We start from the raw sequence: 15355 nt of genomic DNA on the forward strand, positions 1-15355 counted from the left end.
GTTGTATGGATGATATATAACTTTTGTGTTAAGAAGGTCATATAGATTTGGAGCAACATGAGGTTAAGTAATGACAGCTATGTCATTTTTGTGTGAAAACTGCCCCTTTAACCAAACTGAGATTAATTTAAAGACAACTAATTATTCTTTTTTTACATTTTCAACTGTCTTTAGTTTATAATGTTGCTGTTTGGGCATGAAAAAGGTCTGCAAAGTTACAAAGCACAAAGTCACTCCAAAGGGAGTTATTCTCTTTATCAGTAGTCTTGGGTTTTCTTCCGGAAACGTACTCATCACAATATTCCTCATTTAAAAAATTCCCACGCAAAAAAAAGTGTTCGGTTTTTTTTTTTTTTTTTTACCAAACACACTCAAAGCGGCTGACCAATCATATCACACTGGACCAATCAGAGCACACTGAGCTTTTCAGAAGGAGGGGCTTCACAGAGACAGGAAATAAACAGGGCTGCATTTGCCAAAAGCATTTTAAGCCTATAAGTTGATCGTATAATCATTGCCACCAATGGTCTATAAGATCAACATGGGCTTGCGATGCTTTTGGGAAATGCAGCTTTTGGGGTGTTTTTTGTGTGTTTTTTTACATTCTAGTTAGCCTGGCTAATGTCAGACCTCTTTCTCTTTGAGACGTGGTCTGGGAACCACATGTTCATTTTCTCGTATTTGAGGCGTGGTTTACGAATGCCCAGAGCCTTTTATTGGGCGCTACAAATGTCTATCAAATGCGCCTGTACGTAGCTCATAGCCAATCGTTTCAATTATACCAGATGACGTATGTAGAGCGACAGATATTCAATGAATAAGACGACGATGGGTCAGAGATTTATGTGTACACCAGAGTCCTGCACTGGTCCGATTTTGTAAATCCGCACCCGCCCGTACCCGCAGTGCTTAAAACCGCATCCAACCCTTTTCCGTCAACAGCACTAATTAAAATCTGCACCCGACCCGCTTAAAATAGAACCGACACCCGACCCGCCCTGAAATAAAATCAGTTTAGACTATCACATTATAGACACACTTACAAATACATAAGTTATTACACGACAATTAACACAAGGACAACTTCAGCCGAAGCTGTCAAAAGGCCGGTACATGAAGAACATGGCTAACGTTACCACATAACTGAGTAGCCTTCTCACATTTTACCAATCGAACAGACTACAACACTATATCTGCCACGCAATTTCGTCTAGCCTACATCTGACAATTTTGGGTTCAAACACGCCCTGCACACCACACATACTTAACAGTGTTAAATATGAAAAATACCGTTCGATAGAACTGCTTTGTTACCACAGTTCCTGCGTGCTTCCTCGGCGATGAAGTTCCACACTATCCAACACGAACATGCAGCAAAGCCTTTCACAATATTTTCTTCAGATAGCTCCAAATTTCTCCCACACACTGGACTTTGCTTCAACTCCTCAGCATCCATCTCGACGACTGTAAGCAGATCGCGCGCGCGGTTATGATGATTTTTTAAAAGTGAAAGTAGCCTAGGTGACGTTATAGATCCTGTGTGGGCGTGGCGCGTCGGCACAAATAAAATGATGTGGATTTTAAATTATTTTATCAACTTGAAATACAGTTTCAGTGTTCCTAAAAATATGCATATATTTTTACATCTGTCATGTTGGATCCATAGATAAACAAACTGCTTCGGTGTGTCGCATAGACGTCGTCATCGTCATCGTCTTGCTACTCCCTCCCCGTTCTGTGATTGGTCCCCTTTTTGAGGGGAAAATCTGGTCCATGGTGTCCAGACTGCCTAGCAGCGTGAATAAAACCGCACTGCGCTCAAGGCAGCATGGGGAAACCCAGGCTACATTCTAGTAGACCCCAAAACAAAATCAAGACATTGTAAAAGGGCATAATATAGCCTCTTTAAAATAATCAAATGTTCCTGCATTCGCCTGTATTTGCTACCAATGCTGAAATCATCATATCATATAGGACACATTGAACCTGATGAGAAGTCTCTATAAATGCAAACAGCTGTCCAATGCACCTAAAGTGGTTATCAAGCCATGATTAAAATAATTAGTACTTCATAACATCCCGTTACTTGGACTAATACCAGAATATTAAAGTCAATTGCAGGAGCCTTGGCAAACAATCAAATCAGCTCATGTCCTTATGTTCAGGATTCATCAGAAATACTGGTTCGGTGCCAGGGCTGTCAGTCACATTGAATTTCCTTCTCGTAGTCCCAATCGGGCATTAATTTGTCAATCTGTATGCAGAGCGACTCTCATAACTTCCCCAGTGTTGTAATTAGTGCTACCTGAAGTTGTAGGGCTTTGATTGCCTTCAGGGAGGTGTCCTGCAAGGCGGTTTCAAATTAGCATGAGGGCAATCGCCCTGATTGCTCGCATCTGGTCATTAAAGGAGAGGGGACTTTTCTCCCCCTCTTGCCCTGAACCCAACATGTACTGAAATCAAAAGCTGATGCTTGAATAAGCAAGTCTCAAGTTTTTCATGTGCCTGAAAGAACTGGTTGGACAACGAGAAAATCCATGCCTTTTGCTAATTACATGTATTTTTCAGTTAGGATATTGTTTTTTACAGAATAACTGTTGGATCACTTCAAGCCACAGTTGAAAGCTTTGTGGGGGAGATTGCTGAGACACCTTTTACTGTTGCATTAGGTTCCTGAAATTGATTATTTTTCAGCCCGTGAGCAGGGAGGAGCTGTCTTTTGACATTTTGAGATGATTGAGAAGATATATTGCTTGAGTAGTAAATGAGTAATGGATACAGAACACAAGCCTGGAAGATGAATATTTTTACTATGTATGAAGGAGTTTGAGATTTCCGTAGAGTGGCCTAGTAGTAGCCCAGAACTCCCCTCACCAATTTGTGTAGTTTTTATGCTTAAATGGATTTATTGTGAATGCTGCATGATCTAATGAGATTTTCCTTCCTTCCTCCCATGGCCCGTTTCTGTCTTACTCTCTCATTCTTGATCTGTATTCCCTCCTCTCTGTCTCTCTCTTTTAGATATGCATTTCCATCTCGTGACAAGGGTCGGCTCTGTATCATTGAAATAGCTGTTGATAATGGAACTGCTAATCGGCAGCAGAAATACATGGATGAGCCTGTGTCAGAGGTAAACCTGCTTCTACACATTCAATCATTTGAATGACTGTATCAGTCTATATTTTATCTATGGATTATCTGATTTACTTTAACCATTCTACTGTCATTTTTACCACTTTGTTATTGCAGTATAGTTTTTTTTTTATTATAAATGGATGGATGGATGGATGGATGGTCGGTTGAATGGACGGACGGATGGTCGGATGGATGGATGGATGGATGGATGGACGGATGGATAGTCGGACGGATGGATGGATGGATGGATGGATGGATGGATGGATAGATAGTCGGACGGATGGATGGATAGTCGGACGGATGGATGGATGGATGGATGGATGGATGGATGGATGGATGGATGGATAGTCGGACGGATGGATGGATGGATGGATGGATAGTCGGACGGATGGATGGATGGATGGATGGATGGATGGATGGATGGATGGATGGATGGATGGATGGATGGATGGATGGATGGATGGATGGATGGATAGTCGGACGGACGGATGGATGGATGGATAGAGGATGGATGAATAGACAGACAGTTAGTGAGTGTATGTGCAGTCATGTTGGTTATTATGCCATTATTTTTGTAAAGAAGACACCTCAGTCTTTTTGAGAGCTGGTGTAATAATATTTCTTCAAAAAATAAGAAGTTTGATTATTCACGTTAAATAATTGGTTCATGTTTGCTTCCTAATTGATGAGAACCTCAGAGAGAGCTGTGCTGTAATAATCAGACATTTTCAAAAGACTATAAATCTTAATCAGAATATAATGGCTTCACAAATCCATTTATAGAGCTTCATAAACAAAAAAAAGACTCCAGGCTTTATTAAGAACTGTTGTTTGTGGAAATGTATGTAAAATTGGCAAACTTTGAATGTTGAATTTGAAAAGCCTAGTTTAAAAGTTTAAGGTTAGTTTTATGTCTGAAGGTTATATAGTCCTTGTGTAGTTTAAATACATAGACAGTTTGAAATGTTGTTTGAAAGCTATATAGGCCTTAAGTATAGGAAAAATTAAGCAAAAAAAGCAATAGGAAATTAAAATGTCTGTCTTAGGTTTTTTCTTCTACATTTTATAATATGTTAAAATAAAAACATTTATTTTAAATTGTAAACATTTTGATAATATCACATTTTACTTTATTTTTGATCAATTAAATTCAGCCTGGGTGAGCATAAGAGACTTCTTTCATAAAGTGTTTTGAGAAGTTTTGAACAATATTGTACACTAAAAAAAAAAAAGTGGTGTTTGGTTACTTTTTTCTCAGAAATTGCTAGTAAAATTCACAAATAATAAGTCTTTTCAAGTCGTTTCAATTTCAAGACTGAAATAGTATTTTACAACATACTTCAGTAATCTTTGTTTTATTTGCTACTTTGAATTTATTTACAGAGCACTTTAGAGCACAGGCTAATCTAACATGATTATCTTTAGCTAGATAAAATCATCATTATTGTTAACATATGTCTCGATTCTTCCTCCCAACACTCAGGTGGTGTTTGGCCCCGTGTTTCTTGGTGGCGTTCCATCCCTCTCAGAGCTGCACCACAACAGTGGGAATGTCTCTGGATTCATCGGCTGCATACGTGAACTGCAGATGGGCTCCAAAGAGCTGCATGTGGTGAGGGAAGCAATCAGAGGCCAAAATATTCTCAACTGTGACGCCACGGTTTGCCAGCATCAACCCTGCCGCAATGGAGGAACCTGTCTCAGGTACGATTTCACTTATCTCTTTTTTGAAACTCTATTGGAGGTAGAACCATCTCAACTTTCAATGGCTACATTCTGCGAAAAGTGTTTTCAAAGTGTCTGTTAAAACAATATTCAGATGAAAATGACTGTAATTGGATGTTTCTAAATAAAGGACTGGTGAGTGGTAGACAACGTGACCGGAGGAGTTCCTCACTGTACGTGCAGATGTCATACTCATCAATCAGCATTCTTTCACAAGCATCTCTTAAGCTTTCAATATTTGGCATACATGCAATTTTCTACTAAATTTTGTGCTTTTGCCAGGGCGCAGAGTTTGTAAATATTGTCAATGATATGCGGATGCTGTGAAGATGCTCACTTGAGTTTTAAATAGTGGTAATCAGAGGCTTGATTGCAGGGACGGGAGTGATGTGTGAATGTGCTTTTTGTTAAACCACAGGCAGCGTTTTTGTGTTGCCTAGAACCAATAGTTTACAATTGCACCATTTTTGAGTTTTATATTTACTTTTCTATGTTAAAAGCATGTTTTGATTAGGGTGGGAATCTTTAAGCTTGTCACGATTTTGTTAGATTCCGTTAGTCATGATCTGATTCAAAAATGATGATTTCCAATCAGCAACTGTCAACATAGGTGGCAAATCTTTTGTATTTTAAGGTTGACCCTAGACTTGCTGCAGTAGTCGGTGTTCCTACAACAGATCCTACAATTATTAACTGAATATGCCTACACAGAGTACACATGATCGCAAACTCAAAAGCGAAGTGAAAAGCGAGCATCAGAGGTGGACGAAGTACACAACTTCCTTACTTGAGTGAAAGTACAGATACTACTGGTCAAATATTACTCCGTTACAAGTAAAAGTTGTAAAGACCTATTTTTACTTAAGTAAAAGTACAGAAGTACTCATTTTTAAAAGTACTTAAGTATCAAAAGTAAAAAGTAAATGTCAATGCATTGTTTTATTATTGTTGCATTGTTGTATGTAATACTTACAGTATGCCTCTGAATCTATGCCTGCATACCTACCCTGATGTCAATATCAAATTTATTTCTAGAACACAGTTCCAGTAGCGGGATTGAATAAGTGCACTCAATAATGTCCACAATGGTTTCGGACACCCAAATGGCTGTTCCCTCAAATAAGTGCCCTATTTAAAGTTTTTTGGCTTTAAGTATGAATATGTTAGCCTTTACTGTTATCTATAAGCTAGTGTGCTCCAAAAAAGTGACAAAATTCGCATTTAGAAAACCAAACCCAACGTTAAAAATGAAAATCAGGTTTATGTCAGAATCCAATGTCAGAATGACATTGATCTCCAACGTTGGACAGACGTTGTATTGTGGTTGAAAATGAAAATCGGGTTGACGTCAGAAACCAACATCAGTCGGGTTCTGACGTCAACCCGACTTTTATTTTCAATCAATATCCAACGTCAATCTGACATCGGGTTCTGATGTCAATCGGATGCAGGGTTCTGACGTCAACCCGACTTTCATTTCCAACCAAAATGCAACCCCTGCAACCAAAATCATCCACTGACTGATGTTACTTTCTACTCAAGGACCTTGACAGATTTGTAGTGGAGTAAAAAGTACGATATTTGTCTTTCAAATGTAGTGATGTTAAAGTAAAAAGTTTCCAGAAAAAATAATACTCAAGTAAAGGACAGATACTCAAAAAGTGCACTTAAGTACAGTACTCAAGTAAATGTACTTTGTTACTGTCCACCTCTGGCGAGCATGAATTCAAAAGCGATTTCTGTATAGTAAAGATGTATAGTAACGTAGCATTTGAAGTGCATTTTTAGTATCATGGTGTACTGGTGCTAAAAAGTATTGTGGTACTAAAATTTATTTTGGTACAATATAATAATTTTGCAAATGTCTGTATGATCACAATAACAATGTGCTTCTCTTCTGTAGTCTGTGATTTGAAGCGTAAAAACACAACACATGACCACTAAAGAGATTTATTTAATTTTTTTTAAGTTTCATCTGATGAGATATTTATTACAAATCCATGTAAATGTCATTGTTGAAAGTGCCTTTGGCTCAGCTGATGGCGTGCTTGACCATAGCAACTCGAGCACAGACACAGAACGCGCGCGTTCAGGGACTCTGTCTGACAGCCGTGGAACGGTTTTCCTAAAGGACTACAGAGAACTGGATCTGAATTTAAACCTAAACACTTCCAAACACTGAGATAAGGTGCCATTTACCCTTGTTGTGTACAAACCTGATTCATTCCTTATATACTGTATAAACAGAAAATAATATTACAATACATGGAGGACTTTTGTTTGGAATAATGAATAAAGTAAATGATAAATGGACTGCATTTATATAGCGCTTTCAACAGACCCATGGCCACCAAAGCGCTTTACATATTGCCTCACATTCACCCATTCATACACCGACGGCGGTGTCAGCCATGCAAGGCGCCATCCAGCTCGTCGGGAGCAGCTGGGGTTAGGTGTCTTGCTCCATGGACACCTCGACACTTGGTCAGGTGGAACCGGGGATTGAACCACCAACCTTCCAGTTTGTAGGCAACCTACATGAGCCACTGCCGCCCCTGGGGGAAAGCTGGAATACACTACACAACTTTTAAAATTGGAAAAGATTTCAAAACTCTAGGCATCATACGACTTTGTAAATGGTTAGAGAGAAAAACTTGTCAATCTACAATGACACACACTTTCAGACTAAAGTCATTCTAAACACAACAAACTTGCATGTGCTTCGATGCTAGCAGATGCATGATGAATGAAAACAATGTGTTCTAAAATCGTTGCATAATATCATGTTTGATAATCTCCGACTGGATGGAATCAAAGTCTGAAGCTAAAAATTGAGTCTGTGCCCAGCGACAGGACCCCCAATGATGATCTCAATCCCCAAGCGATGATCTATAAATGATGATGATCATGATGATGATTATTACTATCATCCTTATTGGGCTACTTCTAGAAATAAATAAATATTACAATTTATTTGCCCCGCAATGGTTTCATAGCACATCATCGCATAACCGACTCACTGAGATGCTAATAAAAGTACTTCTCTTTTCATTTTTTTAAGATAATAATTTATGCCATATCAGAACATGATGTAGATTCAGCTCTTGATGTTGCTGATGTTTTATATAGATGTTCTAGTTTAAACATTTAGGCTTGTATATAGTGGCGTCCTTATTTCTCGTTCTAAACTCATCTCGGAAAAGTCTGTTTCACTGAAGCGCTCTGTGAATATTGACTTTTATATATAACCAACGTGGGGCATTAGCCCCATCACTGACCTTTGTGATGAGCCATTGAGCAGTCCAGACTCGACATTTGGTTTGTGTGTGAATGGTCTTTTTCTGTGGTGATGACTGTCCTTTCTTTTATTTTCTCCTCCAGTTTTCCTGTAAACAAATCAGTGGAGTATTCTCTTTGATCACATGGGCTTCTTTTGATATGCTGGTTAGATGTCTTGTACGTAATCATTCATTTTTAGTTTGAAAGGCAGCTGCTTTTATTTTCATTTGCAAAGTCACATGCACAGTACTCAGCCCCTGCGTCGAGATCGAAATAACAGTCCACGTTTATTTTAAAAGGGTAAAACTAGCTGCACTCGTGTGAGGCAGAAAATTGTCCTGGAAGATGTCCTAATGGTAATCCCAGTTAGCTGAGGCGAGTGAAGGGAGCATGTTGACAAAGAATAGGCTTTTTCTCCAAGCCAGCAGCTGACGTTAGCAGGCTAGTTTTTCTCAACAGATGGTACTTAAACATATCCCCGCTTTCCTTGCATTTGCGTCTGCTCAGAGTCATTTCTCTCTCTGTTGTCATCTCACAAAACTGTATTTCACCTCAGATGTCCTCATCCGTTTTCTCTCTCATCTATTTAAAGTTTCAGAAAACGTATATGACTGTAGATATGAGCCTAATGTGTGCATTCAAAGTACCTGGCTTCCTGTTGTAAGTCTCCTTACTAGTGTTGAGTTCTGACAGTGATTCATGGCTTTAACGGTTGTAATCCTTTGACTTTGAGACAGATTCTCCCCACCTCCACCGGGTAACGGCTAGAGCATGTGGAGGGCAGGAGCGAACAGCTGTACATCAGCCGTTCATTTCATTCCCGTAAAACGACATCATTCACCTCGCTGTCGAGCTGAGCACTAAACTCTTTTACTGAGTGTGTCACGCCCGCCCAAGTGTATAATCGAGTGCTTGGCCCACTAAACAGGCAATCCAGCACGTTTGGAGGACCGGCCTCTCCATTTTGGGTCTCCGGTGAGCCGTGGCCTCATGTCGCGTTTACAGATCTTTGAATTTAAAATGCTGTCTTTGGTCAGTACTGTTAAAATATCTGGCTTTTCATTGCTTTATTAATACTATCAAATGACTGGTTACACTAAAAGCAAACTGGAAGTCAGAGTCTCTTTTTGTCTGCTTCTCTGGATGCACCCTTATTTAAACAGACACGGAGAACACTTACCATGTTAAATTATTCATACATGTTTGCTTCCAGAAGCTCACTTTAGTTGCAGCCGAAATGGTCAGTAGTGATGGTAGCTTATTACATCTGCTGGGAGACGTGTGCGTCAGGACTCAGTTTAGTGGAGATGTGTTTAGCCGCGTTTTCAGAACATTATATTTTTAATGGTTTTCGTCTTTCTGTTGCTTTGTAGCATTGACCTCTGGTTCACTTTCATTCTAACCAAACACAGACAAATGTTCTTGGTTTTAAGTCTCTTGACTGCCTTACATAATGCCCATTGGTCAAATAAGCATCTTTATATAACTGAATGCAGGATGACCTCTGTGAACCATATTAGCAACAGTATCTTTCTAAGAGCTATACCAAGTATGATACCAGGGTCAAATAAACAAATTTAGTATATTATCTGGATATTCTGCACACTGTATTTTCATATGCTGTATGTGTGTGTGCGTGCATGTGTGCGTACACCACTGTTCAAAGGTTTTTTTTCTAAAATGTAATACTTTTATTCAGCAAGGACACATTGATCAATAGAGGCATGTATAAAGTTACAAAATATTTGTGTACTTTCTATTTATCCAAGAACCCTTAAAAAAATATTTCCACAAAAACTTAGTTTTTTCCAATGGCTAACACATTAAAATGACATGCACAGCACAATTATTAAAATTGACACAGAGCAAAACCAATGGCAATTCAAAATGGCACTTTTTAAATGCACTGAAAACGGTTCTCTGCATAAGACACAACAATCTGACATAAAGTCACATGTTTGCCATTTCAAAACACTGCCATTCAAAATGACACTACATGAGCTAATTGGCCAATACATGTGCCACCTGGCCAAACACCTCAATGGTTAAAGCTATAGTAGGTAATGTTGGAGAGCTAGCCAGATTTGAAAGTGGCACCTCTTCTAAGCTCCGTCCCCTCCTGTCAGTGCTCCGTCCAAAGCTACGCCCCCCCACAAACATGAACGCGCATCCACATTTGGAGTCAGTCTCTTTGGATAAAAGCGTCTGCTAAATTAAATGTAAAAATTTAACGTTTTGTTTTGTTACTATCACTGGCAAACGTGAATTTTATGTTTTTATAAATCTTCGTTATTTTGGTTGTTAGAGCTTCCACGACGAGAGCATTGGATCTGACCCAACGTACAGTCCGCAGCTACGTTGCCTAACGTAACATATATCATGGAAATAACAAATCCCCCCGAAGCAAAACAAATAATTACCTATCCAGCAGAAAGACCGCAACCTCGGCATCGCTTTTTAGGCCCTTCAGCTTCCTTAGTTGTCTCCACAGTTCAAATGCTGAACCAATGTTGACCCGAGTTTGTCCTCTGGCTTTATCAAGTGCCAGTTTCGTTGCAGCCTTTTCTGCCTCAGACTTTCATTTTTTAGCCTTTTTGTCATGGCGAGTAGTTACAAGCAAAGCTGGTATTGGTAGTTTTGGCTGCATTTTATCTGCCATTGTGCCGCAAACTCCTGCTTAGTCGGTGTAGTGAGCTAAATGTTTCCGGAAACGGTCACATGTTATTAGTGCACGTAGGGCTGTGCACGCAGTGGTGCTCGGGCACGAGACACGAAGGCATCTGATTGGTTCTTTACATTTGCACCGAATGGCAGTGATTGGTCAGAGTTTTTACTGTCCTACAGCTGCTACAGAGGTCAGATTGAACAATCTGAAGAATTTTTTACAATTTGAACTATTTTAGTATTATGGCAAAGCATGCTAAAGATGAGAGTGCTTTTCATTATGCCCAACAGTGTATAGTTGGTTAGACAAAAATCTGGTAATATAAATGGTATGTGTGCCATTTCGTGCAAAAGTTTGATTTTGATAATATGTAGTTTTAGTTGCAGTGCTTCATTTTGTAGGATATATTAGTTATTTTGCAGTTTGGGTGTGTGGTTTTGTGAATTGTGTTAAGTATTTTGATAAAACCAGCCTAGTTTGCAAAATTGTGTGTTAGCAACTGGAAAAAACTGTAAGCACAACTGATTTCAACATTGATAATAAGGTTCAATAATACGATAACAATGTTTCTTAAGCACCAAATCGGCATATTAGAATAATTTCTGAAGAGTCATGTGACGCTGAAGACGTAAAGGTTATAAATAGCTTTGCCATTACGGAATAAATTACTTGTTAAAAAATATTTCACAATATTACTGGTTTACTGTTCAAATAAAGGCCTGGTGAGCTAAGAGACTTCTTTCACCCCAGGCATTTGAACTGTGTGTGTGTGTGTGTGTGTGTGTGTGTGTGTGTGTGTGTGTGTGTGTGTGTGTGTGTGTGTGTGTGTGTGTGTGTGTGTGTGTGTGTGTGTGTGTGTGTGTGTGTGTGTGTGTGTGTGTGTGTGTGTGTGTGTGTGTGTGTGTGTGTGTGTGTGTGTGTGTGTGTGTGTGTGTGTGTGTGTGTACTGTATATACAGTGACTTGCGAAAGTATTCAAAACCCTTCTTTTTTTTCACATATTATGTTGCTGCCTTATGTTAAACTACTTTAAATTACTTTTCTCACATTAATATCCACTCCATACACCACAATGACAAAACAAAAAACTGATTTATGATGACTGCAAATTTATTAAAAATAAAAAAACTGAAATTATTACATTGCTTAAAGCTGCAGTAGGGAGTTTTTAGAAAACATTGACTTAGCCTGAAAATTTGAACAAGCACAACTTGCAGGTCACTCCCCCTTGCTCTCTGCTGCGCTACAGCCCTCCCTCCACAGCTCCTCCCCCACAACGGAGCCTGCCGTGAACGCGCAGGCTAGTAAGCAGGGCCACCGATGACGGTGGATAAACAGTTATGGCACATTCACTGGTAGGGACGAAACATCAACAATATGCTTTACATTGACTATGGCCTGCCCATACTTTGACTACAAACCTTGTCCTCAAATTATTACGTATTTTGCAATACATGTAATGTAACTTTATAACGTTGCACTCTTTCTATAAGTTATAAATAGCTAGCAAGATAATATAACGGTAACTAACATTACAGTATGTTAGTAATTATCCTAGCGATATATAATGCTAAATAAGGTTTGCTAGTACATTATTTCAGCAACATGACAAGCCAGTGAATTAGCAGGTTTCAATTGTTGCTTTGCACAGTGCGTGACATTTTATCTGTATGTTATGCGGCCAGAGTCAATGGGCTCCGATGGGCTTGTTTATCGTCATTGGTCTTTTTCCGTTTACCTGTCTTTGTTGTATGAGCAGGTGCCACTCGAGAAATTGGCAGTTTTGGTTGTTTGTCCGCCATTAGCACAGCTGCGGCACACCGAAAAACCTTGATTTTGAACGACGGTACGCGCTGTGCAAGAGCACGTACACGAGCTTGATTGACACTGCTAAGACACTCCTCCTGGCTCTGATTGGTTGTTTCTGACCGGGAGCGGTGTATTTCTGCAAATGGCAATAGGACCACTGGGAGGAGCCAGAGGAGCTTGATTTTTTTTACAGATTATCTGTCTCATATTCTACTGTCAAGGACATAATGAAAGTTTTAACAAATATGTAAAAAATACATTTTTACAAAAGTTACCTGCAGCTTTAAGTATTCATACCCTTTTCTGAGACACTTGAAATTTAGCTCAGGAGCATTTCAATTTCTCTTGTAGATGATACTACACTTTGAGTGGAGTTAACCTGTGACAAATTCAGTTGAATGGGTATGATTTGGAAAGACACACACCTCTCAAAAAAAGGTCTAACAGCTAAAAATGTATATCAGAGCAAAAACCAAGCCATGAGGTCAAAAGACCTGCCTGTAGAGCTCAGAGACAGGATTGTGTCAAGACACAGATCTGGGGAAGGCTACAAAAACATTCTGCTGAATTGAAGGTTCACGTAAGCATGTAGCCTCCATTATCCTTAATAGAAGAAGATTGTAGCAAGTCAAGTCATTTATATAGCGCTTTTAACAATGTAGATTGTTTCAAAGCAGCTTTACAGAGATAAGCGTATAATTTAAGGTAACAGAGATTGTTTTGGCTTTATAGCGGTTCTTTAATAAAGTTATTTTCCAGCTAAAGTTAGTTTTGATTGATTCGCTTCCTTCGCAACGATCATTCGTTATTAAATTTGGGGCCGCTAAGACGACACCATTCTCTCTACACAGACTTTAAACACGAACCTGTGAGAAACGCTGATGGCGGTCACATGCGCATTAAGAATTGGTTCTATAGTTACGTGCGTTTGAATATGTGCGCAGGTTTGGAATTCCCTACAAACCAAGCCTAAACAAAGTACTGGCGTTTCCTTATAATTTTTGATGCAGAATTTTATTTTATTTTATCAATTCGGGGTAGGTACGTGAATTGAGTTTCCCGACAACGCTTTATCTGTAGAGTGGTAAAGGGTTCCTCCATAGGGAGAGACTAGTTGGCACTTAAGCACTGCGTTGGACAACAACCAGGACACTTCCTAGAGCTTGCCTAACTGAGCACTCAGTGGAGAAGGGCCTTGGTTAGAGTGGTGACCAACAAGCTGATGGTCACACTGGTTGAGCTCCATGATCCTCCAACTGTATGGTATCATAGTCCAAAATCTGCAGGCTGGCGCAACCCTTTCCACTACTATTGTTGACTGCAAATCGGGGCAAGTCATACCTAAAAAGGCTTGAGGCTGCTATACTTCGTTAAGGGTTTCAATACTTATGCAATGTACTTATTTCAGTTTTTTTCTTATTAATAAATTTGCAAAGTTGTCACAGATCTGTTTTTTTTGTTTGTTTGTTTTTTTGTGCTGTCATTGTGGTGTATGGAGTGTAGATTGGTGTGAAAAAAGTCATTTAAAGTAGTTTAACCTAAGGCAGCAACATAGCAAGATGTGAAAATAATTGAAGGGGTTTTAATACTTTCGCAAGGGACTGTATATGTACGTTTTTCCAGACATGAAAGGCTGTTAATTAAATAGTGAATCGTGAATGTTTAGAGAGTGCACTAGCATAGTTGATGGTCTCAAAGCAAACATGGACTAAAAGCCCAAAAAATTTACATTTTATGTGTAAATGTGTATATGTGCTGAATATTTATTTATTTACAGTTTATGGTCTCAAAGTTAATAGACTAAAAGCCTGAAATCTTTTTTTTCTCTCTTATTTTAAAGATAAAGTGTCATGATCAAAATACAGAATATGTCATTGCAATGTCAAGACTCTCTTTGAAGAGTGGTAAACACATCTCCTGTGATCATACACAGTTGGCTACGTACGGGGCTCACCATATGCAGCCGACACCTGAGTGTTCCTCCTGACTGTTCCCTGCGTCAGTCAGAGTTTGCATGGCTGGTGAAGGGCAATCAGTCACAGAAACAGATGTGTTTGCATGTTCTACATAATGCGGGGCAATAATCTCGCAGTCTGCCGCGGCATTACCCCCTGCTGTCCTGAAAGGCAGTGACAAACCATTCTCTGTCTTTCCCTGGGAACGGTGCAAAGAGCGCCTGTATACAAACCAGGTCACTTGATTAGTGACTCAGATTTATGAGTGGGAAGGTTACATGTCCTATCCAGTGTTATCTGCATAAATGCAATTATTTTTGTAACGTTATAAGCGTGCCATTTTTATTTGAAATTCGATTTCTCCCTGCATAGATATTCCTTCAAATCTTTTCATGCCCACGTTTTTAGAATATTGTTGTGTGTGTCTATGTATCAGTCACTCTTGCACTGGTTCTAAATCCCAGTGACAGAATGTAAATATTTCATTTCAGCTGTGCTGCAGCTCAAAACACATTATTAATTTATAGATTTGAAACTCCTCCAATGCTTCCTGTATCTGATATTATACCTTTGAAAACGGTCTACATCTTCCGGCAGCTTATGAAGTTCTTGTCTGAATATTGCTTATCATGCTGGCCCACCCTCTACCCCTCGCTTGAGGATAAAGCCTGGAATTAAAAAAGTTCCGTTTGCGGAATTGCACCTCGGCAGTCATCCTTTAGCTGGGGCGTTTCTAATAATTCGCTTACAGTGAGGATAGATCAACATCAGCAGAATGTGAGTCTGCT

At 39.3% G+C, this 15355-nt stretch overlaps 1 protein-coding gene across 1 annotated transcript in view; it reads left to right on the plus strand.

The window, feature by feature from the left end:
- eys (eyes shut homolog) overlaps positions 1-15355 on the plus strand; it is a gene marked incomplete at both ends in the record, with an annotated part of 268937 nt that overhangs the window by 235576 nt on the left and 18006 nt on the right. The window contains 2 exons of the mRNA XM_081351375.1: positions 3022-3130; positions 4619-4839. Of these exons, the coding sequence (XP_081207501.1) occupies positions 3022-3130; positions 4619-4839 (330 nt within the window). The remainder of the gene's footprint in view (positions 1-3021; positions 3131-4618; positions 4840-15355) is intronic.

This window comes from Scardinius erythrophthalmus, assembly GCF_964197995.2.
Source record: "Scardinius erythrophthalmus genome assembly, chromosome: 21".
Classification (NCBI taxonomy): Eukaryota; Metazoa; Chordata; class Actinopteri; order Cypriniformes; family Leuciscidae; genus Scardinius; species Scardinius erythrophthalmus.